This window comes from Narcine bancroftii, chromosome 1 (genome assembly GCF_036971445.1).
Source record: "Narcine bancroftii isolate sNarBan1 chromosome 1, sNarBan1.hap1, whole genome shotgun sequence".
Classification (NCBI taxonomy): domain Eukaryota; kingdom Metazoa; phylum Chordata; class Chondrichthyes; order Torpediniformes; family Narcinidae; genus Narcine; species Narcine bancroftii.
The window spans coordinates 218252650-218280240 of record NC_091469.1 but is presented as its reverse complement, the minus strand read 5'-3'; the positions used below and the strand labels follow the sequence as shown (position 1 = coordinate 218280240).

The window sequence follows — 27591 nt, the reverse complement described above, 5'->3', positions numbered from 1 at the left end:
TTTCTACGCAGCGTGGTTTCAAAGTCATACAACACAGAAACAGATTGTTACACGTGGATATCTGTGCTTAACATCAATCCACATTAAACTCAATGTGCCTGTCATATCCCCATCAACTTCCTCCTCTTAAAATTCTTCTCCCACTCATCAATGCATGGGGTAATTTACAGTGGCGAAGCTCATCCATCAACCAACTCATTTTGGGCATGTGGTAGAAAACTGGAGCGCACGAGGGAGGCATACAGAGCCAAAGGAAGAATAGGCAAACTCCATAGCGACAGTACCGAAGGTCAGCAATGATTCAGTTTCTGGAGCTGTGCAGACACAGCTCTAACTGTGCCACTCTTTCACAGGATGTTAAAAGAATGGAATGTATTTATGATTGACCAAGCATCACAAATGGAGGGTGCTGAGCTGACAGGATCAATAGATATTTGCAATTTGTAAGAGCTCCCCAGACCCAGGCCAAAGCCATATTACACTACATACCTGACTGGCAGAGGAGTTCTCAGGTTCATGTACAAGTAGAGTTTCATTGCTGACAAAATCCAACTTCTCCATTTGACAACTCAGGTGTAATTATCAGTGAGATCATTAGAAAATCAGCTAGTCTGGGACTCACTGATGGAACAAGAGGAAGGATATTTACCAGCTCCACTGTTTCCAACTGTAAGAATTAACAGAAATTTTCAGAATTACGCATCAGCACAAATATGCCACAAAGGGAGTCATTTAGTTCCACGGACACTCTCCTCCAAGATGGAGGAGTTGGGAGAATGATGAATAGTTGGTTAAAAAAAAAGCTTTTCCCTGAGTCTCAACCCCCTCACTCCTCCTTCTAGCTTTCACAGTGGGGTAAGTAAATAATTTTCAAGGTGGATTGGCAGTGTAGACTTTTAAAACTACAGTGCATTTACCTTTTAGTTTATTTTCATTCTAACAACGTCAGCCAGGATTCTTGGTCCTCAGGAACATGAAGCTGGCAAAAACAGGCAAGGACCAAATCCACAATAGGCCCTTTAATTTCTGTTCATCAGTCAGTAGCATCATTCTGCTTTGCCTCGTGCCCAATAAGGCATCCTGAAGTTCATTTTGTTTGAACATCTACAAAGCTCATACTTCCCAATTTCTTGTTCTCCCTACAATACTCAACACCAAATCTCTCATGGTAAATTCTGATGGTTCCACTCAAAAGGTGGGTGACCAATGCAGAGGCCAGAGATTAAAGGGGCCATTCGCAAGGCGAATTGGATATAGGGTTAAAGATGGGGATAACAGAGTAATGGGCAAGTGTTACTTTCCTTCAGAGTGACTCCATGTTAGACAACAGTTTCCACAGCAGCAGTGCTCTCTCTTTAAATATAAATGATCCAACATTAGACATGAATGTCTAGGCAAAAATTTCACATTTGCAAATGACAAAGCTGGAGGTGCAGAAACTGTGGGATGGATAGTAATAGAGGGCAAAAGATAGATTATAGGCTGCCTGAATTGGTTCCCAAGTGGCTGATGCAATGTAATAAATATTATAAAGTGATGCACCTTTAGCAGAAAAGGAGGAAAGACTATACCAATAAAATTCCAAAGTGCATGCCGGAAAGAGAGATCCAATGAATGAAAGGGTTATTCAGAGAGTGGCTCGAAACTATGCATGATCCTAAGATGACAAGTGGAGGCAAAAGAGTACAGAAACTTTTCATATTTATACTTCATTTTAAATTTAGACATACAGCACGGTAACAGACCCACGAGTCCCTGCCGTCCAATTACACCCAATTAACCTCGAACCCCAGTATGTTTTGAACAGTGGGAGGAAGCCAGAGCCCCCAGAAAAACTAATGCAGGCACGGGGAGAACATACAAATTGTTACAGATAGCATGGGTTTCGAACCCCAGTCCTAATCGCTGGTGCTGTAAGAGCATTGTGCTTAACCGCTACACCAACCGTGTCGCCCAATTTCAATTCTACTTGCTCATCCTAACCTACCACACTCTGAATTTATATCACTCTTTTCATTAACCCTATCACTGCCATGATACAAGCATGGTGCTAATGTGGACCTTTTGACCATTACTTTTCAGAAACAGAACACTTGTGCTCTGCCATCTCATACCTCCCATTGGACCATGACCACATCACAGAACTGTGCTTTCAAATAGTTACTTGATTTTCTCTGGAGACCTTCCCTCAACAGTTTCCAACTTCACAGCACCTCAACAACATATTTGCAGATGCTTGCCGTCTCACACAGTAAAAAGCAATGCTGAAGCAACTCAACGAGTCACGCAGCATCCAGTAAGTTTTCGACTTTACAGTCTTGGCCTCTTCCTCAGGTTATGCCCCAATGATCGAGTAGGTGATGGGTTAGGTGGGGACCTGGGATGAGTACAGGTTACCAGGAGAAAGGAACTGAGAGGTGATGGAGGGAGGGGGGCAGAAGACTGAGAAAGATGTTCCCTGATGAAAGAGGAAGATATGGGACTGGGGAGTTGGACATAGGGTCAGAGGAGTTGCAAAAGAATGGGAGGGAGGGGATTGGCAAAAACTGGAGGTTGATATTGATTTGAGCATCTTCTCTGAGCAACCCCCCCCCCCCCCCCCACTCCTGATCATCTCTCAGAACCTTCCCCCTCCCACCTGTGTCCACCCTCACCTGGCTCCTCCCCTTTCCCCTCTCCACACCACCTTATTTGGGGATTTACATGATTTTCAGCAAATCTGAAGAAGGATCAAGGCCCAAAATTGTCAACCACTTGTTGCTTTCCATGGATGCTGCATGACCTGCTGAGTTTCTCGAGCATTGTTGTGTAACACAGCCTTTTGTACCTCCTATCCAAGATCTACAAGCAGGACTGGAAACTCATTCTGTAGACTCATCATTTCAGCCTGTTCTTGACCCACAGTCTTTCTTTCTATGACGACCTACATAACTCCTCTGACATCCTTACCACTAACATTTCCAGATACTTCCTGTCCTTCACACCAGGATATTCTGAAGACTTTCACTTCTTCATTGACTAGAAGTCTAACCCCCCAACACCATCCTGAAATTTCTGGTTAAATTGCTGTTACTTTGCAGAATTTTCTTTTTTTCTCCACTCACTTCTTCCAAATAGAAGCTACAGCTGATGGAAAACCAAATGGATCCAAGCTGTAGCAGTGTCTGTGTGGGATACATGGAGGATTTTTGCTATTGATCCGATTCAAGTCCTGTTTCATACCCACACAATAAGTGATTTCCATGCCCCCCCCCCCATTATACCAAATATGGAAGTTTCGCATCCTTTCCAATATTTTAATCACACTACTTCCAATTTAACATTTTTCCTCTCTTGGCTTCTTTGAATCCATTTGAGAGGATGGATTAACCACCAGTATCCACTCAAGGTGCAGGGACTCCTGCAGCACACTGACATCATATTGGTCAGATTCTCCATCTCTGAGACACATGCTCTGGTAAAACAACCTCCATATAAGGGCTTCCTGCCCTTTACTCTTCGGTCCACCATGATAAACGATGCTCCAAACAGCAAAGGCTCCATTTAGCACCTTTCTACACTTGCATCTCCTCAGCCGACCCAAACAAAAACAGCCAGGATAGAAGAGCACTCAAGTTTGCAAGTAGGGGTGTTCAAGGAGTTTGTGTTCCAAATTCAAAATCACTGTAATCTGAAGTACTTGATTTAACTGACAGAAGGTTTTTGGCAACCATTGCAATTCCCTGCTTGGATGCAAATGCCCAAGTACTTTTGACAACACCATTTCAAAATTGCAAAAACTAGAAACAATAAGGCAACAGTTTACTCAACCTGAACTAAGATGGAATAATGACAAAATGTAAAGAAGATAGAACCACTCCCCACCCCCATACCAAACACACATATTATTCACAATTCTTCTGAAGAATGCTGAATAACCGCGATATAAAAAAAATATAGTTTAAATGTTAAAATCACTAATTATATTTGTTTTAAACTTTTGCATTAATTCAAATGGAAATCTCCTGCGTTCTCCAATTTTGACTAATCTAGTTTAATTCCTGGAAGGACACTCCAGTGCACCGACATCAAACAGATTTCAGTCGAAATGGACTGACAGAAGGTCTATACATTACTGGATAAACAGCCTCACTAGGAAATGAGCAGGATTTGATCATTCACTGAGGCATCGTAAACATCATTGAAAGAGTTACTCCATCAGCATGCAATATTCAGCGGTAATTTCTATTGATTTACCTGCACAAGAAAGCTTGCTCCATTTTGAAGGAATGCATCATTTCTTATTGGCAGCCGGAGGCTAATCTGTGACTGTCCTGGCATGAAGACTACACTATTTTTGCTGGAAACATTCAGTACATCATCCTTTGCTTTGGAGAGATCCATAATACCAGCAGGGACATATAGTACAGTGTAGTTCAGCTGTACAATCCCCACTGTTCCATTGTATCTGCCAAAACTCAATGACAGAAACCGCCCGGCAGGGCTACTTTCAATCTTCTGTTCGTCCAGAGAATGGAACGTGATTAAACCATAAACATCATCACTGTCTTGAATGTAAAATATGATCTAAGAGAAAGGAGACAAAATGCATAGCTTTATTCTCATTCATGATTTACTCTAAACATTTCAAATTGAACACATTGGTGCATTTTTCACAAAACCCCCAGCTTGCATCTGAGAGAAAAAGAAAGGCAATTAGCCAAGCACTCTTGCTAATTTATCAGTATTGCAAACCTACTGGTACATGTTATTTTGTACACTGTACTTAATTCTCAATTTGGTATGACATTGAAAACATTTGCAAACTTCAACAGAAACATAACGGAAAGTATGCTGACCAGCTGCTTTACGGCTAGTGTGGAGGCACCAATGTCTGAGCGAAAGGTCCTGCAAAAGGTAGTAGACACAGCCCAGTACATCACAGGCAAAAACTCTCCCCAGCATCAAGAACAGACACAGCAGTGGTTTCAAACATTTTTCTTTCCACTCACTATCATTTTAATTACTCCCTGTGGCATAGGTGCTCTGTAATGAGTAAGGTATTACTTAAGGTGGAATGTCAGTGGGGGGGGGAGAAAAGGTTGAAAACCACTGTTTTAATCGTACCTCATTGACTCATGATGTGCACCATTTCACAACTCCAAAGAAATGGGCCAATGACAATTTTTCTCAGGCAAAATATTTCAGTAGCAATTGGGTCTAGAGCAGTGGTTTTCAACCTTTTAACCCCCACTCACATACTACCTTAAGTAATCCTTTATTAATCACAAGCACCCTGGCCAAGGGATTACTTAAGGTGGTATGCGAGTGGAAATAAAAAGTTTGAAAACCACTGACCTGCAGGGAACGCTGCTGTTGGAGAGCAGCAGCAATCATAAAGGATTCACATGCTCTGCTCTCTCTGCTGCCATTCGAGGAAAGAGGTCAAGGTGCCACAAGACTCACACCACCATGTTCAGAAGCAGTTGCTACCCCTCCACCATCAGACTCCTCAACAATAAACTCAATCAGGGATTCACTTAAGGATTCTCACTTTGCACATTATTTATTACTGATTTTTTTTTCCTGCATTGCACAATTTGTTTACATTTCTTTGTTCACATTTCTCTCTCTTCACATATGTTTCTTTTCTACAGTACAGTTTTTATTTTGCATTGCCAAGAAGTAAAAATTCTGCCTGGCCTGCAAGAAAATCAATCTCCGGGTTGAATGTATTTTGATACATACTTGAACAATAAATTTAAACTTTCTTTCAAGTAAAGAATGAATTTCATGCATATATAAATTACTATAAATATTTGTTTAAATATACTAATATAGATGTATTCTTGAACACTGCACCACTATAATTCAGCATGCTGTTTGATATTAAAACTTTCTATTCACAAGTCCCCACAAATAAAGGTGATAACCTAAAAAATAAAATCATTTTAAGAAGTTATCCAGAATTACTGGAGGAATTCCACAAGAAAATGTAATACAAAGCACACAATGGAGGAGAGTACTCCACACATTTTCCCTTTCTCAAAAAGGGGTCTACACTGGGGACCCTCTTTCTTCTCAGGTGCACAATGGAAGAAGAGCAGAAAAAAAAAACTCCTCTGGTTACACTAACGGAGATTATCTAATTATGTATACTTGGCAACCTTAACTGCTTCCCAAAAGTATTCTGTTGATTATGAGGTACACTCCAAAATGATGTCATAGTATGAAAGCACAATATAAAATAATACTTAGGTTATCTATCCATTATCAAAATGTTGGTTGAAAACATTTTTTGTGTATTCTTTAGAGTACAATGAAGAAAGCAAAAAATGCCCCAGATCACACTGATGGATGGTCAGCTGCCCAGTCTTGGCTGCAGCGTGTGCACTTTAGTGGGGAAAATATGGAGTTTGCTGAAGGTCAGATGCAAACGTACTGATCAGCGCCACTCTGTTACTGGGCCAGCGACCAGGGGTTTGAATCCAGCACTGTCTGCAAGGAGTTTGTATATTCTCCCCACACTTGAGTGGGTTTCCTCCCACTGTTCAAAAATATACTGAGGATTGGAGGTCAATTGGGTATAATTGGACGGCACAGGCTCATGGGCTGAAATAGCCCGTTAACGTGCTGTATGTCTGAATTAAATTAAGTGTATCTCACCTCCTTCTGTACCCAAGGGATAACTCCATAACTTGGGGAGCACTCTTTTTATAATGGGCCCATGAGCTTCGCACCAGCATCTCACACAGCTACATTTTATTTCAATTACATCAGCAATGTGGAAGGAAAAATTAAAATGAAATCGTGTTTTTTTTTCAAAATGTTACAGGATTTAATTTCTTCATTTATTGTAAAACCACTGGGAACTGTGCAACCAACAGGAGTTTGTGTGGCCCCCAAACACCTTGTGATTGGCGAACTAAGTCACAGAGTGATTCATAAACAATCAAACGCAATTCATTAATAGAAAATGCAAAAGCATTACATCAGTTTCTTTTTTGGGCTGAAACATGGACTGGTTTCTCTTTCCTCAAATGCAGTCTGACCTGCTGAGTGTCTCCAGAAGCTTTATTTCATGGAAGGTTATTCTGATTTTCAAGAGTTTTAATAAACCTACTTGCGTGGGTTCGTCTAGTTCTGCTCCTCCTTTGACTGTACTGTTTAACAGTTGAAAGTGATAAGCCTCTGCTTCCTCAGGTGCGATGTCATCAATAATGATAAGGGGAACGATAGCCATCATTTGCCCTTCTTCAAGTTCCAGTGTTCCTGAAGATGGTATGAGGTCTTCAGTGACGGCTGAAGAGTCATTATTGCTCCTTGAAATAATCCAGTTCACTGAGACATTTCCATGTGCCCCTCCATTCCTGACAACAGTAATTCCATCAAATCTGCCACCAGAAGATACACAGGGATAGTTTACTACATGAATTAATGATCTCTGCATTTGTATGGACATCTACCATTTGCCAGAGCTCCAATTTAATTTCTCAGCTATAATATATGGATATTTTAACAATATGAATGAACTCGTATGAGGTCAACAGAAAAAGAAATGCACTACTGATTGCCAAAAGATTTTTCAAGTAACTTTGGGTTCATATCTTGACTCCAAACTTTATTGCTCGCAACCCAGCTTTTCAGAATTCAAAACAGATCCTCAACTACTCTCCAACCTCAAAGATTAATACAAAATCCAGGCTATATCAAGGAAAGGATCCAGCCCAAAGTGTCAACAATTCTTTTTTTCTCATGCTGTTTGGCCCATTGAGTTTCTCCAGCAGATTGTTTGTGGCTCCATCTCGAGGTCCATGCCATAAACAAAGTTACTGACAATTCAAGGTTTGCTCATAATGTGCATGTGACTTGTTACATTTGAGTGAATGCTGACAGGTAGATAAGCAATTTGGAAATCAAGATGACAATTTAGTATAATGGCAACTAAATAAACAATGAACTCAACATCAGCTTTATCATATAAAATGCCTTCAATGTCTCAACAAAAATGACTTATTTAGAAAAAATGCATCGCTGAAAAGAAAACAGTGATCACGAAGTATGAAAAAACTCAACTGTAAATAAAGACCAAAACAGTGCTTAGAAACAGGTGAAGGTCAGCAAAGAGAGACAACATGAATCACCGTACCTTGTTATCATGTCTTCATCAACGACAACTTTAGATGCTAAAAGGTTGCTGTTAATTGACAGAACTCCATAGGGTTTGTCATTTGGCTCAATAATAATTTGAACTTTACTGGGACTAAGCAGCACAGCATCTCCTTTTATTGTATCTTCAAGTAAAACAATTTGAAATGACTCTGCAATTTCAGGAATAGAATCATTAATGATCTGAAATCTCAGATTTGCTTCATAAACATATGGAGGGAAAATAATGGTCACATTTGGCTGGAGATCAATAAAATCAGAGTGTAACAATGCATTGGCAGAACTGTTGCCAGTTACGATCTGGTAATTAACAGTTATCAGAATATCATCTGAACCAATTATTTTTCCATCTTGATCCCTCCCCCGAATGACTGGTATGGTAATGACACCAACTGTCTCCGGCACCGTGTACACTGTTTGTGCTAATCGGAGTGGGCAATCATTTTTGTTGATTTGAAGTTGAAATCTACTTCGTGTTGAATTAATTTCAGCTCCTCCCTCGACACTCGTCAACCGCACAGTGAAAACTTCATCATTTTCAGGAATCTGGAAGAACAAAAGCAAAAAACTTGGCCAGAGAGCAGGTAGACGAGGAAGGATCTCGATACAATATTGTGTAAATATGGTCATAGATTATCTGGGGAATAATTAAATAATAGTCCTCTCTGTCCATTAGACCAGAGGCATAGACACACCAGAAACACGATACACACATTCCATTTAAGAAAATTTACATCAGGGAAATTGATGAAGGATGTCCAATTGTGAAGCTATTTAATGCCGACTCATTGGATGCAAGGGAATGAGAGCTTTTGGATAAGATTCTAATTGTTCACAAGTCAGCTGGAAAATTTTTGACTAGAATAAAATTTTCATTTGCAGACGATGCAAGCCAGATATTTATTAACAATCATCCATTTGAGATGAGGAAAATACTCCATACTACAAGCCTGCAAATTTGCTTCCAGTCAACAATTTAGCTCGTTTCAGATTAAAATAAGAAGTGGTTTTGAAAACTGAGAAATTAATTTGAAATTCAATTATAGGAATCACATTACCATGCAGAAATACACGTGACAGACTAAGTTAGCATTGAAATATAGAGCCTGATCTTCTACCTATCTTGGAAAATGGAATTCAATTTGATTGCAATTCTTCCAAGAAGCTCTATTGTTAACACAAAATCAGAGATATTTTTCCAACTTCTGTGAAAGAATGGTCAACGACCACACAGAAAATGTCAAGGGCAATATTAATAATCAATTAGAATATATTACAATTGTGATGAGAATCAGGTAAACCAGCCAAAGAGAGCAAATTCAGCTCCCAAGTTTTTAAAGATGATTTTGGTACAACACATGAAACATTTTTCATAAAGATAACAGACAATTGGTTAAAACATCAAAGAGTACATGACTCATTTAACTGACTTCTTGTTTTTTTCCATTCTAATTAAAATTAATCATATTTTGCTGTTTTGAAATAAGCAGAGTTCCACCAAATGAACATTGCAAGTGTTTATCTGCCACAGAAATCTTTAATTTTATACATTTGGTCTAAAAGCCCTATTCATCAACTTCTTGGCCCAAGTCAACCCAATCAGCAAAGGGTCCCACGAGGAATCCACCTCTCAATGGCACCTAAAAATAAAACTGGACTTGATGTAAAAAATTATTTTCCAGACAAGTTAATGTTCTGATATAAATATAATAGGGCCTTTAAAATCCGGAACAAAATGCCGTTTTTCCTATCAGCATTTTGCATTGAGGAATCATATTTTTCCAGATCTAAATACAACCACCACTTCTGTGGCATTCCATGCTGCTTAGAAAATTTGACCATGCACTTTTTGTCATGACTCCCCTTTGTAATCCAAAGGAATATTTGTACAATAACCAAAAATGATGATGCTTTTCCCAATGAAACGCTTATTCTGGAGCACTGCATTGGAACTTAGCACAGTATTCATTGTGGCCTTTTTTTTGAACACTCCCAACAATTATACTTACCCAGCACTGAATAGAATGGCCTACAGTTTAAAAAACTACTAAGCTCTATCCTCATCACAGGTCTAAAAAAAATTTCTGCTGATGAACACCATCTGTTCTCCAGGTGCCCCTATCTGAACTCCCTGCACCTCACTGCTTCTAATCCTCCCTAGCTTTGCCGTCAGTAATTTATCCAATCCAATGATGTCCTCCGCCATTTCCACTCCCTCCAGGTAAGGTGGGCTTTCCAAATCACTATTTCACCGGTCGAGCCCAATCACCGTACCACCGACACTAAACACGTTCCCCCATTCTACAGAAGTCACTCCAATCACTCCCCACACTCATTGATCTCACCAATGCAATAACACTACATACCCCTCACCAACATTCAAATCCTAACCTCTGATCAACCCCAATTCTCCCACCTCTAACCAATAGCACTCTATATCTCTGGACATGGACCGTGATCAACCAAGATTTTGTTTGAGAAAATCCAACATCCAGTTTCTTGCAACTGAGGAAATTTGAAGTGGTCACAAATAGCCAAATAATTCATCTGCACCTCTATAGTACACACCATTCTAGTACATACAAATAATGTATTAGAATTTACAGGCATTGGTAATGACATAGCTATAGGGACTTTTAAATAAACTGCTTTTTAAAAAAGGATTTTTTAAGCATCAAATTAATTGAAAATGTGGCACCTGAAACAGATGCTGAGAGAATCACAGCAAAAGGCTGTCGCACTCAAGACATAGTGCCACACAATACACAGCAGAGAATTATTTCACTCCAAGAAAAATGTGTATTATTTGTATTCCTTAAAACCTGTGTCTCTCACCTGATCATCAACAATGCTAAGGTTATAATCTATTACTGCTCTCCCAGGAGGAAGAATGATTGTTCCCTTTGCAGGACTGATGTCTTCCTCTGCAGAATTTGGACCTGCCGTAATCTGTCAGGAATCAAAATAAAACAATTGTGAACAAATTAGTTATTGGATTTTATGCACATGAAGATATAATTTATGAAGTTGACAGTCCACTGAACATGAAGAAATAAATCACTGCTTCAATCAAAAAGAATGCTTGGAAGTCTGGATAATGGTTCAGGAGAAGCCAAAACTATTACATCTCCTCTGGAAGGCACTGTATGAACAGGAATTGAAGGAGATGGAGGAGTTAACCAGAGAGGGAACCTTCCCTTTGCAATGCAGAGAGGGGAAGGGAACAGTAGATGAGTGTGTAAGTGGGTTCACTTTGGAGGTGGTCGAATTGGATGATTATCGTTGAATATGGAAATTAGTAGAGGAAGACATTGGAAAGAATGGGATGAGAACAAGTGAGAGCGGAGGTGCAGGAAATGGAACTGGCACTATGGATCACTCTTCAAACCATTTGCTGATCATGCAAAGCTCTTCCTTCAGCACCAACTTCAACTATGTACTGTTTAATACTGACCTCCTCTGGTGATCAGCAAAATTGACCTTTACCGATCAGGGTTCAGTTTTAGTTGGGCATGTTGACCATATGATGTATTTCTCCTCTGGGTCTATTTTGTGGTGTCATATTTGAGCCAATTTGACATTTGTGAGCTTTACCTGCACAGGTACAACCCATTTCTCTCTATTTTGCACCTGCTCTATTTACATATCATAAATTAACAAATTTCTTTGCTGATTCCACTGCTCCTCTTGGATTGGTAATATCTGAAAATAGAAGCAATTTGATTTATTTTGTAATCAAGTATTTAATGATCAGTAGAAACTGCCTTGTTCTCAAGAACAATACATGAACCATTGGAAATGCAGGCGTCTGACAAAGGTTTTCAGATGCAACAAACAAAGGATGTCTTATTTTCAAATTTTCAAAAGAGATTTTATATTACAATGAAGAAAAGCAAAAATTTCACAAAAAAAACTGATTCAACTCTGGACAATTGAACCAACAATTATATTCATATGAATGGCAATATAAATGCCGACTGCAATTTGGCATTTAACACCATCATCTCCTCAAAATTGATCAGTAAACTCCAAGACCTGGGACTCAACAACCCACTGTGTAATTGGATCCTGGATTTCCTCACCTCCAGACCACAAGCAGTGAAGATTGGTAAGAACATCTCCTCCACAATCTCCTTCAGTACCAGAACAGCACAGGGCTGTGTTCTTAGCCCCCTGCTCTACTCACTTTACACCTACAACTGTGTGAGTTAGCATACAGGAGGGAGATTGAAAACTTGACTGAATGGTGCACCAACAACAACCTTCCACTCAATGTCACCAAAAGCAAGGAGCTGATTGTTGATTTTCCCTTCGTGAAGTCAGAGGTCATTGAGGCATCAGAGGTGGAGAGGGTGAGCAAATTTAAGTTCTTGGGAGTCACTATCTCAGAGGATCTTTCCTGGACCAAACACGTTAATGGCATCCTGAAGAAAGCATGTCCGCGCCTTTATTTCCTCACAGGTTTGCAGAGGTTTGGTATAACACCAGAAACCCTTGCAAATTTGTGGTAGAAAGTGTGCTGACCGGCTGCATCATAGTCTGGTATGGGGACATCAGTACTTTTGAGGTCAAAGCTTTGCAAAAGATCGTGGACACAGCCCAGCACATCACAGGCAAAACCATCCCCACTATCGAGAACATCTACAGGTATCAGAGTGCAGCAGCAATCATCAAGGATCCACACCACTCAGCACACACTTTGTTCTCACCGATGCCATCAGGAAAGAGGTATCTGTGCCACAACACTTGCACTGTCAGGTTCAGAAACAGCTGCTCCCCCTCCACCATTAGACTCCTCAACAACAAACTCAATCAGGGACTCATTTAAGGACTTGTTACTGACAGAAAAATGCAAAACAGACATGAAAGTTTTATAAAAACAGGTAAAACTCTGGAGTGCAATGTATTTGTTGAAAGCAAAAGAGTTTGAAAGAAAAATTTGGTGGAGGGGCAAGATCATAAACCATGAACAGACAAAAGTCAACAAACTGCAAATCCTGGAACTATGAAATGAAGATGACAAATGCTGGAAACCATCAGCAGGTCACGCTGCAACCATGGAAAGAGAAAGAGACTAAATATTTCATACAGACCATTTTATCCCACAAGTACATGCTGCCCAATTTGCTGCCAATTAACTTACAACCCCACTGTATTTCGAATGGAGGGAGGAAACTAGAGCCCAGGGACTACCCTGACAGACACTGGGACAAAGTACAAACCTCTTTCTGACAGTGCAGGATTTGATCACTGGTGCTGTAAAGGTGTTGTGCTAATCACTATGAATCATCCTGCCTGAAGAATTCCCACTAATGCCAAAACCCAGGATTGAACCAGGGATATTCACATCTTCAGCCTAACGCTCTACCAACTGAGCTATTTCAGCTGCTGTGAACCTGAATTTGTTTCCTGGAGGCATGGTTGAAGAGAATCAACTTGAGAGAGAACATCTTTATGCAATCTGGAAAAAAGAGCAACTTATGGAGAAAGCCTGAATGAGCTTAAGCTTTTCTCTTTGGAGTGACAAAGGATGAGAGGCGATTTAATAGAGGTGTATAAAATTACAGGAGGAATAGATAGGGTGGACAGCCATCATCTTTCCCCCAGGGCGGCAATGGTCAATACCAGAAGACACCCATTTAAGGGAAGTGGGGGCAAATTTAAGGAAGATGTCAGAGTTTTTTTTTCCCCCAATGTAGAGTGCTAGGTTCCTTACAGGGTGTGGAGATAGAGGGTGATACACTAGGGACATTTAATAGGCAGGCACACAAATGCAAGAAAAATGGAGGGTTATGGTTTGAGAGGGTTACCGTAATTAGAGTAGGTTTGTTTGGGTCGTGGGCTGACATTCTATGAACAGATCTGATAATATTACTTTACTGAAAATTTATTGTCATATACATAAGCACAATGTACAAATGCACTGAAATTTGTGCTGCTACAGCTACAGAGGTACAAATCATCTTCCAAGAGAGAAACAAATTAGAAAAAAAGATCAGCAAATACTCACAGCTGCAGTTTGTGAAAAAAAAAAATTATTAGTGCCGACAGAACTTTGGTCCTGAAGTTAGATCGAGGCTCAAGAGTCGAATAGCTGTTGGAAAAAAAACTGGTCTTGGATTTAGAGAAGCCGGACTTCAGGCTCCTGCATTGGCATAAACTCAGAAGAGTCAAATGGCCACCCACATGTCATTGCAATTAGCAAATTCCTAGATTCTCCAATACCAGACATATATTTTAATTTAATGAAGAATTTTTAATGGAGATATTGCAATTTGTGGGAGGGAAATTAGTAGAACACACAAATCAGTGATGTGGTGAGATAACTTGGGGAAGGAGAGAATAAACAGATTAATGAAACTATGGGGGGGGGGGAAAGGAAACTACAAATGCACAGCATTTATTAATTTAGTTGACATTATTGCAAAAAACAAAAGTTGATGCAATTGCCTGAAGTTCTTTCAATAGGAATGCCTAATTCTAAAAACAATAACAATTGTAAGAAGCCAAAACGGGAAAAAAACTGCTCAGCCTCACTCATGAAATTGAGTATCTTTTTTCTATTGTTTATCCAATTCTATATCTATACCCCTACAGATACCATTTTACCTGCAGTCAGGAAGATGCAAGTTCAAGCCCCAACCAAGAACTTGAGTTCATCATTTTGACAAAAGCTTTTTTGGTGCAGTCTTGGAGGGACAAGAATGGGAAATTGAAGTAGATCATGGAGATTGAGCCTGGTCTATCACATCTACATTATAATGCTCTCAGAGGAAGTAAGTGATTATTATACCCTCTGTTCTTTCATCTCAATAATTATAGATCATTTGGAGCAAAATTGGATTATCAGGAAAGGAATTTGGGGGATCCTTATCCATTTTGGTCTCCTGTACATAGCAACATGCTAGATTCTTTACTGCTCTCAATCGGTCACAATTTGGCTCCCGTACTAAGCATTTTTACACTTCACCAATGACAGTCTGAAAGTTACCCATTTATTTACAATCTTCCCTCCTTTATCTATTATTCACAGCTTGTAAAATGCATTTTAAAAGTCTAGATACTATCTCCTTTCTTTCCCCTTTGATCTGTACTTCCTGTCAAAATTGTGTTGTGGGAAGGCAAGGGGAGAGTTAAATTACTGGATTATTATCCAAAGCCACGAACTATTGTTACAGAGAATGTTTGAATCCCACCAGTACTCTTCATGGAAACAAGGGGAAAAAAATCAGATTGTCAGGAGTAGAATTCTGTCATCCTTACCATACTGATCAACAAATGTCCCAAGACAATGAGGCAATTTTAACCACCTTCAATCAGGAAAAATTTGGAATAGGTGCTAAATACTGGCAATGGCAGAGACATCTCCATTGTGTGAGAAAATAGATAATAGTAGATAGATGCTCAATATTCTGTTCAATTTTTTTAAATTTTAACAATGCAGAATAGCAGAAGACCCTTCTGGACCATGAAACTCATGCCACACATTACACCTAATTAAATGACCAATGTTACATTTTGGAGGGTGGGAGGAAACGGAAGCACCCTGACAAAAGCCAAACAGGAGAATGTACAAACTCCTTCCAGATAGCTTTGGATTCAAACCCAAGTCGCTCGCACTGTAATTGTGTTAAACTAACTGCAATGCTAACCATAGATTTATTTAGATCTTTTTTCAATATTTTTATTGAGTTTTATACATAAATTATACAAAGGATATAATAAGTATCCAACAAAGTAGATACACTATTAAATATGGCTAAAAATAACCCATGATACATTGAAAAAGACATAACCTGTAAAAAATTATGCCAATAATCTAACCCCTCCCTTGTAAAGTTCTTGGTTGAACATGTGTGTTCCACTATTGTAAGAGGGAAAACAACCAAACCACAAAACTGGATCTAAATAATATTATAAATTATGAAAATAATTAAGAAAAGGACCCCATAAACTTACAAAGTTAGAATTAATTTCAGTCGTAGAACATCTAATTCCACCCCCCTCCACCTCCACCAAAGTCAGGCATGTCATCACATTAGTGTTACGGGGTATATTATATTTTATATTGTTATGAGCCCAGAGGACCACAAAACCCAGCAGCAATAGATATTCACCAAGACAACTGATTACTTAAACAAAAGTCACTTTTAATTATCTTTAAACATGAAAATAGAATCAAACTTTAACTTCTCACTATTGACTTACTTAACCCCCTTCTAATTCTAAGCACACGTGTATGTAATGTGTGTGTAAATTCAGAAAAGTTCTTTGGTTCACAGTCCATTCTCACTTCTCATTCCTCCAAGTTCAGTTGTGGCAGGCAATTCTTATATTGTGTACAGAATTTAAAATTTATAAGGTTCACCAGGTTTTGGTGCTAGAAAGGTAAATGGTTTCCGCTCAGGAAGGTTCTAGTCAGTTTTCAGAGAGAGAGATTTGTTGTATGATGGACACACAGCCACCTCAGTGTCTTGCTGACAAAACTTGCCCCCTGCAGGGTTCTCCAGATGATGACCTCTTTCTTTCAGATCACTATAGAGTTCCTTTTTGTTTCTCTTATTCCAAATGAAACATTAGACAGCCAGTCCTCTCCTTCTTGCATGAAACCCAAGGGCTTTGACCAGGTTCAATCAAGCACTTACAACCTGTCTTCCACATGGGGTTTTCCACAAGCTTGCCAGCTTGTCCTATTCCAGTCCCAGCTGCTGTTGCTGGCTGTAACACAGTAGAAGTGATCTCTCTCTCTCTCTCTCTCTCTCTCTCTCTCTCTCTCTGAGAGAAAGCCTGCTGACTCTCTCTGCTTGCAAAACCACATGACCCTCTTAGAACAGCAAGTTCCACTTCAGACAGAAGGCAGCCCCAACAAGCTCTTTCATCTGTTGCCTTTTTATAAACAACAATCCATTAGTGAAGTCTCTTGGACACTCTCCAATGCTCTTGCAAAAGCTGAGGAGCCAATATGTCTAGCTTTAGCAGAGGTCCACTATTTCAAATAAGATTGGTTTTAAAGTGTTTGTATGTAAACAAACCTTTCCCAATTTATCTCCTAAAAACATATCTATATACTCTGTCACAATATTATATTTAAATCTTTTTACAAGAGGTACATTGTGAGGGTTTAGTGTAGGTCACTTCAAAAACAGATACTTTAAAAATAAAAGCATCTCATTTAAAATGCCAGAGCTTTGCTCAAGCTGGACATCCAGGCGCCTAGAGCCTTTGCAAAGTCAATGAAGCTACTTTGGAAGTTTCAAAAGGAGGTGCAAATGCACAGTCTGGGCTCATAGGCTGATAAGATCTTTCAAAGATTGGATTTGTTGCCCTGCAAGGAGTTCTGATTTTTCAAGCAGAGAGAGAAAAATAAAAGGATTTCTCTTGGGGGGGGGGGGGGGGGGGGGGGGAGGTGGGTGGAGAGAGAGAGAATTGCATTTTACAGTAGCTTTTGAAGATGCAACATGACCTGCTGGCAAGCTTGTTTAAAAACTCCATTTTGAAGACAGGTTGTGAGTTTAGTCTATTGAAATCCCTTGTAGTCCTTACAAGAGGAAATGGCTGGCTAGAGTGTTTCTTCTGAAATAAGCGAAACAAGAGGAACTCTGTGGTGACTTGGGAGAAGAGGTTATCATTGGGAAAACTCATGATGGAGTAAGTTTCTTCGGCAAGACACTGAAGTGGCTGATTGGAGGAAATCATTTTGTGTGTGTCCAACAAGCTACAAATCTCTCTCTGAAGTTAACAAGAACCTTCCTGAGTGGTAACCAATTGCCTTTATGCACCAGAGCTTGAAGAAATTTCATAAGTGTTAAATTGTGTGCACAGTATAAGAATTACCTGCTACCAGTGAACTTGGAGGAGTGAGAAGTGAGATTGGACTGTGAATCAAAGATCTTTCCTGATCATGGAAGAGTCATGTGATGGAGTAGTGGCTGGTAGGGTAAAACCAGCCCTCTCCAGAAAAGAAGAAAAAAAGTTAAGAAAAGACAAAGTTCAATAAACATAAAATATAAGAAATAAAACAAAGTTGCAGAGAAGAGAAAGAAGATGGCACCTAAGAAGGAAAAAGTAAAAATAATGGGGAAAAAAGAAGAAAGGCCACCGGAAAAGAAAGGAGAAGGCCTTACCTGCACGAAGGAACAGGGAGCGTGGTGGCGAACAGCGCCCAATCTCGGAGATTGGAGTCAGCCCCGTGGAGTCGCGACCCCCTGACCGGTGGACTGCAAAAATGGCTCTCTGAGCCAAACTAAGGTGCACGAGGAGTCATGCATGAGCAGTGCGCAATCTAAGGTAAAGTTAAACACCAATGGGAAGGGGACTCAGCCGAGGAGCAGGCAACCACGGCACGACCAGCTGAGGGACACCTGACACCAGGGCTCTCAGCTGGAAGATGAGGAAAGTGGCAGGAGGAGTGAAGTACCAGGTGAGAAAGAAAGTAGACAGGGTGAACGGCAAGAGGAGCAGCAGCAGGAGGCTCGACAGATGAGCAGCTCAGAAGGGAAGGACCAACAGCAAGAGGATAAGCAAGAGGAGACCCAACAAAGTGAGACAAGCAACTCATCATAAAAATCAGAAGAGACACAGATATAAAGAAGAAAAGACACAAACACAGGTATAGACACAGAAGAAGAGGAAGAAGAAGACCAAGATCTTCAGAGAAATAGAAGGTAAAACAGATGGAAAGAATATAGATAAAGCTTTTTTTGAAGAACAAATGAGAGCATTAAAAGAATGGTTGTCATTAGAATTTTGTGCAATTTAAAGAAAAATGAAAAGAACAGAAGATAAAATGCAAAGATTAGAACTAGTCATGACAGAAATTGAGAAAAGAGTAGAAAATGTGGAAGAACAAGAAACAGCTATAGAAATGGAAGTAAACGACTCAAGAGGAAAATTGGAAGAAAGTGATAAAAAAATTAAAGAGACAAGACTTGTTAGCTCAGGAAATTGATATGTTGGAAAATTATAGTAGGCAAAACTACATAAAAATAGTTAGCCTAAAGGAAGATGAAGAAGGCACAGATATGAACGAATTTATAAAGGTTCTGGGAATGACAGAAATGCAGGAAGAAATGGAAATAGAAAGGGCACACAGAACATTGGCTCCGAAACCACAGATAGATCAAAAACCAAGATCCATTTTAGAAATTTTTTTGAGATATACAACATGAGAAAATATACTAAAGCGGGCAAGGAATAAAATTAGAGAAGACAATAAACCATTGGAATACAAGGGTCAAAATTTTTTTTTTTAACCCAGAGAGAAGTTTTGAACTCTGAAAGAAGAGAAAGGACTTTAACACAGCAATATCGATCCTATGGAAAAAAGGTTATAAATTCATGTTAAGACATCCAGCTGTGCTTAAAATATTTATCCCCGGGGAGCAAAACAGACTGTTCTCGGATCCAGAGGAAGCACAAGAATTTGCAGAATGCTTGCAGGACAGAAGGAGAGATGAAGAGATATAATAAGAATGACGATAAAGTATATATAAAGATGTAAAAATATTGTATATGTAAAGAACTAAAGAAGGAAAAGAGAAGGGAAGGAAAGAAGTAAGGGGAAAAAAGGTGTTTTCTGAGGGGGGTTGGGGGGCGGAGAGAGAATAACCATCACTGCGAAATCAGTTGACACTTGCGAGCATGATCGCAATCCAAATGGAGAGGGGAGTTGTGGTTGCCCGACAAGGGATAAGGGGCAACTCAGAGAGAGGGGGGTTTATTTGGGGTTAAGGTAATATTGAATGTGGGAGTTGTTGGAATATTTTATGTTTTAGAAGTGTTGTCATACATTGAGTTCAAGAAAGGAAGACCGAGATGAAAATGGGGAAAGGTGGTGGTGAGGAAGCAGAAATGAGGTGTTAGCAAGATACGAGATGGCCATGTTGAACGATATGACTATAAACATTAATGGAATACAAAATCAAATTAAAAGGAAGAGGCTATTAAATTTACTGAAAAATGAAAAAAGAAAAAATAGATATAGCATTTGTGCAGGAAATACATCTAACTGAAGTGGAACATAACAAATTAAAGAGAGATTGGGTAGGACATATAGTGGCAGCATCATATAATTCAAAAGCTAGGAGTATAGCTATATTAATTAATAAAAATGTACCAAACAAAATAAAGGAGGAAATAATAGATCCAGCAGGAAGATATGTAATGATAAAGTGTCAGATATATTCAGAACTATGGAATTTGCTCAACATATATGCACCTAATAAGGAGAATCTAAAGTTTATGCAGGATATTTTTTGAAGATTGTAGATACACAATGAAATATATAGATAGGAGGGGATTTTAACCTTAGTTTGTATCCAATATTGGATAAAACTGAACAAAAGAGAAGTAAAATTTATGGTTAAATCAATGCAGGAAATGAAACTTATGGATATATGGACGAAGCAGCACCCAAGAGAGAAGGAATACTCATATTATTCAAGTAGGCATAAAACATACTCAAGGATTGATATGTTTTTGTTGTTGGCCCATAATCAAGGGAGAGTTAGGAAAACTGAATATAAAGCTAGATTGCTATCTGATCATTCACCCCTGTTATTAGCAATAGAACTGGAGGTCATCCCACCAAGAACATACAGATGGAGGTTAAACTCCATGCTACTTAAAAGGCAGGAATTTAGAGAGTTTATTGAACACAAAATTAAAACTTATTTTGAAATAAGTACAGAATCAGTGAAAGACAAATTTATATTATGGGATGCAATGAAAGCCTTCATTAGAGGGAAGATAATAAGTTATGTAACTATGATGAAAAAGGACTATAATCGGGATATAGAGAAGTTGGAAATGGAGATAGTAAGTACAGAAAAGGAACTAGTAAAAAGGGATGATACAATGAAAAAGAGAGAATTGGCGAACAAAAAAATATATAAAACATTACAAACTAACAAGGTGGAGAACAATGAAAATAAAGCAAAAGTATTACAACTGGGAGAAAAAAAAAAACACATAAAATATTAGCCTGGCAACTTAAAACAGAACAAGCTAAAAGAACTGTATTGGCATCAAGGAAAAAGGACAAACAAATTACATATAATCCAATAGAGATCAATGAGAACAAACAAACTGATAAAACCATTTGAAAGAGAAGAAATACAGGGTATATTAAAAAAGCTGCCAAACAATAAAATGCCTGGAGAGGATGGATTCCCAATAGAATTCTATAAAACATTTAAACAGTTATTAATTCCTCCGCTCCTGGAAGTAATGAAACAGATAGAAGAAACTCAATACTTGCCAGATTCATGTAAGACAGCAATAATTACAGTAATACCAAAGGCGGGGAAGGATCCACTAACACCAGCATCATATAGACCAATATCTCTACTTAACTCAGATTATAAGATAATAGCTAAACTATTAGCAAACAGATTGGCCGACTGTGTACCAAAAATAGTAAAACTAGATCAATCTGGATCTATTAAGAAAAGATGAACAACGGACAATATCTGTAAGTTCATTAACTTAATCCATGCAGTACAAGGAAATAAGACACCAACAGTGGTGGTTGCTTGAGACACAGAGAAAGTCTTTAACAGGGTAGAATGGAATTATTTATTCAAAGTACTACAGAGGTTCAACCTACTAGAGAAATATATTAATTGGTTTAAAGCATTATATAAGGGACCATTGGCGAAGGTGACAGTAAATGGATATATATCAAACCAATTTAAATTAAGCAGGTCAACTTGGGAGGGATGTCCACTATCTCCCTCACTGTTCGATTTAGTTATAGAACCTTTGGCAGAAATTATAAGAACAGAAAATAAAATAAAAGGGACAAAAATAAAGGAGAAGGAATATAAAATCAATTTATTTGCAGATGACATCATAGTCTTTTCTTTGGCTTGGCTTCGCGGACGAAGATTTATGGAGGGGGTAAAAAGTCCACGTCAGCTGCAGGCTCGTTTGTGGTTGACAAGTCCGATGCGGGACAGGCAGACACGATTGCAGCGGTTGCAAGGGAAAATTGGTTGGTTGGGGTTGGGTGTTGGGTTTTTCCTCCTTTGCCTTTTGTCAGTGAGGTGGGCTCTGCGGTCTTCTTCAAAGGAGGTTGCTGCCCGCCAAACTGTGAGCCGCCAAGATGCACAGTTTGAGGCGTTATCAGCCCACTGGCGGTGGTCAATGTGGCAGGCACCAAGAGATTTCTTTAGGCAGTCCTTGTACCTTTTCTTTGGTGCACCTCTGTCACGGTGGCCAGTGGAGAGCTCGCCATATAATACGATCTTGGGAAGGCGATGGTCCTCCATTCTGGAGACGTGACCCATCCAGCGCAGCTGGATCTTCATAAGCGTGGAATACTTAACAGAACTAGCAATATCAATAAAAGAATTACATAAGAAATTGAAAGAATATGGAGAAGTATCAGGGTACAAGATCAACACAAATAAATGTGAAGCGATGCCAATGAATAATGCAGATTTCACGAAATTTAAGAAAGAATCACCATTTAAATGGCAGACATAAGCAATCCAATACCTAGGTATTAGACTAGATAATAACCTAGGCCATCTATACAAATTAAATTATCAGCCATTAATGAAGATATTACAAGATGACTTAGAACATTGGAAAGATTTACCACTAACACTGATAGGAAGGGTAAATTGCATTAAAATGAATATCTTCCCAAGGATACAATACCTATTTCAATCATTACCAATTCCCTTAACAGAGAAATTCTTCAATGAGCTAAAGAAAATAATAAGGAAATTCTTATGGAAAGGGGGGAAACCGAGGATAGCGCTAGTTAAATTAACAGAATGGTACAAACAAGGTAGTTTCCAGCAACCAAACTTTAAAAATTATTATAGAGTAGCACAATTAAGATATCTATCAGATTTTTATCAAACAAGGAAAAAACTAGATTGGACCAAGATAGAGCTAGATAACATAGGGAAGAAGGTACCAGAACATAAGTGGGATGAAAAGCTGGTGCAATATAAAAGCTCACCAGTACTGCATCATTTACTCAATATATGGAAGAAGATTCACTTAGAAAGGAAAAAAACAAATTACCAAATACCAAAATTATTGTTGACGCAAAATCAACTAATCCCCTGTATAATAGACAACCTTTCCTTTAGAGAATGGGAGAGAAAAGGAATCAAAACCATAGAAAATTGTTTTTTGGGAAATCATTTATTATCTTTTGAACAAATGAAGTACAAATATGGAATAATTCATGGTACAACGTTTGCATACCACCAACTGAAAACCTACTTGAAGGACAAATTGGGAAGCAGTCTGAGGTAACCAGAAGAAAGCAGCTTTGAATATGTGATTACAGACACAATGATAATTAAAAGATTTATAACAAACATGTACATCAAGCTGCAAGAGAAAGAGAATGATGAAATAAGCTGTAAACCCAAACAAAAGTGGGAACAAGATCTAAACATAAAGATAAAAAATGAAAAATGGGAAAAGCTAGACTCCGGAACTATGAGAAATACAATAAACACGAGGTTACATATGATATAATATAATTGGTTACACAGGCTATACACCACGCCCCAAAAGTTATATAAATGGGGCCCAACAGTATCAGATAGATGTTTTTGTTGTAAGAAGGAAATGGGAACAACAGTACATGCAATTTGGGCATGTGAGAAAATGGAAAAGTTTTGGGAAGATCTAAATCAGGTATTAATAAAATCACAAAGAGCAACATACCAAAAAAATCCAGAGATATTTCTTCTAAGTAATACAAGAAGTAAAAAAACTAGGCCTCAATTTGGATGAAGCACAAAAAAGATTATGATAACCTTAGCTGTTGCAAAAAAATGTATAATGTCAACCTGGAAATCAGAAGAGAGCCTGAGAGTACAGCAATGGTACATAGAAATGAATAAATGTATTCCATTGGAAAAAATAACATATAATTTAAAAAATAACATCACAGTATTCGAACAAATTTGGGAACCATACATGGAAAACAGAGAGGGCCTACCATGGACCTCCACCCCCTAAAATGACAGAATGAGAAAACGACGAAATGAACTGACCCAGTGTGTAAAAGTAGATGACACAATTTTCTTGTTTATTTTCATTGTTTGATGACATTGTTTAATGGGTTTATTATTTTGTATATGTTGAATGTTTAGTGGGTAGGGAGGGGAGTGGGAAGGAGGGAGGGAAGGGAGGGGGAGAAAAAGGGAGAAAATGCCACTGTGTATATTTAATGAGAAACATTTATATACATTTTGGTTGCTATGGTTCACAGCGTGAAAAATTAAAAATATTAAAAAATTTAAATAAAGACTTTTCCTGATCATATACACATTACATATGTGTGTACTTAGAATGAGAAGGGGGGTTAAGTTCGTCGTACTTAATAAGTTAAAGTTTGGTCCTATTTTCATGTTTGAAGATAATTAAAAGCAACTTTTGTTTAAGTAACCATTTGTCTTGGTGAATATCCATTGCTGCTGGGTTTTGGGGTCCTCTGGGCCTTTAACATCAGATAACCATTGAATATGGTTAGGAGGGAGATTTATTTAGATTTCAAAAGAATAAAATGCTGCATTGTGGGAGGCATTATCTTTCGAATTCTTGATCATTCCAATTCACAGAATATTTTTTAAAACTCAGTTAATTAATCAGTATTTAAGAGACGACCGCCCAATCACAAATGTTGTGCTCTACTTAATTAATTAATTCAGATCAGCTATTGGCACTCAATCAAATGCTGGTTTCTGACATTAAGCCAAGATGAAAATCAAGTAATTTAGTATCTCTTACCTCAAAGGTCACAGTTACGGTCCCATAGGTTCCTTTCTTTCTGATGAGTGTAAGCGGGACAAGTATTTTTCTCTCCCTTGGTTCACTAACAATGATTATGGAAGTCTGTAAGAGATAGAAAATATTATTTGAGCAATATACCTCAGCGTGAACAGCGTTGACAGATTAATAACCCTGACAACATCAATCTCTCACAGACAAATAAAGCTAATTCGTAAAGCCTTTCAACAAATAGTTTATATTTCATGAGAATCAACTTTGCCAAGATCATTCAACTTTTCAGATAAAAGAATGCTGGGTTATAAATTTAGGAAAGCCTCCTCTAATATAATGGGGTTAATAAAAGAAATTGCATTTGGATCAGCTATCAGTTGGGTGTTTTGGTCCTTAATTTCCTGTTATTAAAAACAACTTTTGTAAAAATTAATTTTCTTTGCAAGCAAGGGTAGGGGGGAGTGGATGCACAACTGATTCACAATATAAAGTTGGATTTAAGTAATCTAAACATTAAGGATTTAAAATTACAAGTAGTTTAAAAAGGAATGGGTAAGCAATTTATATTTGCCATTAACATGAATAATTCAGCCAAGTTCTTCTACTGGGAGTACTCAGCATTCAAAGTGGAAATGTTTAGAGTGCAGGATGGTTTCCATTCCTCAGTGTCACCTGATCCTCAGCTACAACAAAAGTCTCATCATGAAAAATTGGTCAATTAATTCTCCATCCACATTAGGAGTGCGGCGTGGAGTACTGGTCACTGCACTACAAAAAGGAGACAAAGCCTTTGGACAGAAGGCAGAAGAGGGGTTCACCAGCTTGTTGCCCGAATTAGAGACTATTATCTGTAATGAGAGATCAGGCATACTTCTTCCAGAGTGTTAAAAGCTGCAGGACAACCTAATACAGAATCTCCCTGAATTACTAATTCCTAACTTATGGACATCCCATACATACATGAATGATCATTTAGGACCCATGGTGGGTGTGATAGTACAGATTCTATCACCAATGTGTATATGTACATATGTACAGATGGTAGTGTAGGATGACTGTGATTGGCTGAAAGTGTAGCCACACCTACTGGTAGGTCTTAAAGGATTGCTCCTAGCCAGACCAGGTCATTCTGGACTGGTTGACCTACTTGTGATATGCTCCAGTCTTTTAGTTAATAAAAGTCTTGGTTTGGATCAACAAGTCTTTGGTTCTTTCGACGCGCATTACAGTGGGATAGATGGATCTGCCACTTCTGCAGGTTTGCAGGCATCTTCAGCTGGGTGGAAATGGAGTATTTCCTGCTGCCTGCTCTCTCCACTGTCTCCCTGCCCAAATCACAAAACTGGCAGATGGATCAAGTGGAGCTTGGAGCATGGAGCAGACTAACTCATTCATCGAGACAGTTAGGCCAGTTGGCAGCCACTCTTCCCACTCACTCACTCACGCCTGCTTCTGTGAGCCACTCCCACTATATGACTTTAAGCAGTTTGGATAACAAACAGTTCTCAAGAATGGAAAGCTATCCTGACTTATGATCTTCCTGCACAAATATCCAAATTTAATGACATGCACAGAGAAGGTCGACAGGATCTTTTATCCCCCCTTGTATAATAACAGAGGACAGGAGAGAGAACAAAAGAAGTACAAGAGAGCACACGAGAGAGAGAGAGAGAGACAGAGAGACAGAGACAGAGACAGAGAGACAGAGAGACAGAGAGACAGAGAGACAGAGAGACAGAGAGACAGAGAGACAGAGAGACAGAGAGACAGAGAGACAGACAGAGAGAGAGACAGAGAGAGAGACAGAGAGACAGAGAGACAGAGAGACAGAGAGACAGAGAGACAGAGAGACAGAGAGACAGAGAGACAGAGAGACAGAGAGACAGAGAGACAGAGAGACAGAGAGACAGAGAGACAGAGAGACAGAGAGAGAGACAGAGAGAGAGACAGAGAGAGAGACAGAGAGAGAGACAGAGAGAGAGACAGAGAGAGAGACAGAGAGAGAGACAGAGAGAGAGACAGAGAGAGAGACAGAGAGAGAGACAGAGAGACAGACAGAGAGACAGACAGAGAGAGACAGACAGACAGAGAGAGAGAGAGACACACACACACACACACACACACACACACACACAGGAACATTTTTCTGCAATAGTACGTGTCCTTCTATCATGTTTGTCCAAATTAAATGCTGCTGCCTGTTGACCTGGTTGAATATTGTTCAAATCCTTTAACAAATATTAACAATGCCAACTGGATAAATGAGAACTACCTGCATTTATTTGAAATATCTTGTTTGTCAAGGATACCAATGATTGAATAAATGGCAAAACAATAGCTCATGGCAAGTTTACACAACTGGAAAAAGGTTTGCACGATTGGTGCATGGAAAACATAAAGGGAATCGTTAAAAAGTAATTAGGAATATGAAGGGGGCTCAAAAAAAATCAGTGACACAATGACAAAGGTAAGTCCCACAGAGACAGAGCATGTGCTGAGAGATGTCGATCCTCAACGATTGCTGCTGCTCTCTGGCAGCAGCGGTCCATGTCGATTTTCTTGATGGTGGGGAGAGATTTGCCTGTGTTGTCCTGAGCTGTCTACACTGCCATTTGCAGCCTATCAGCGCACTTTCAAATGCACACATGTAGATGTTTGCCAAGGTTCTGATGTCATACCCAACCT

General features: G+C 39.0%; 1 protein-coding gene across 1 annotated transcript in view; it reads right to left on the bottom strand.

Moving 5' to 3' along the window:
* The window catches only part of adgrv1 (adhesion G protein-coupled receptor V1), a 537083-nt gene that overhangs the window by 495153 nt on the left and 14339 nt on the right, over positions 1 to 27591 (bottom strand). The window contains exons 4-9 of the mRNA XM_069918000.1: positions 24913 to 25017; positions 10984 to 11097; positions 8129 to 8694; positions 7103 to 7373; positions 4237 to 4566; positions 623 to 667 (exon numbers count right to left, since the gene is read on the bottom strand). Coding sequence (XP_069774101.1) covers positions 623 to 667; positions 4237 to 4566; positions 7103 to 7373; positions 8129 to 8694; positions 10984 to 11097; positions 24913 to 25017 — 1431 coding nt within the window. The remainder of the gene's footprint in view (positions 1 to 622; positions 668 to 4236; positions 4567 to 7102; positions 7374 to 8128; positions 8695 to 10983; positions 11098 to 24912; positions 25018 to 27591) is intronic.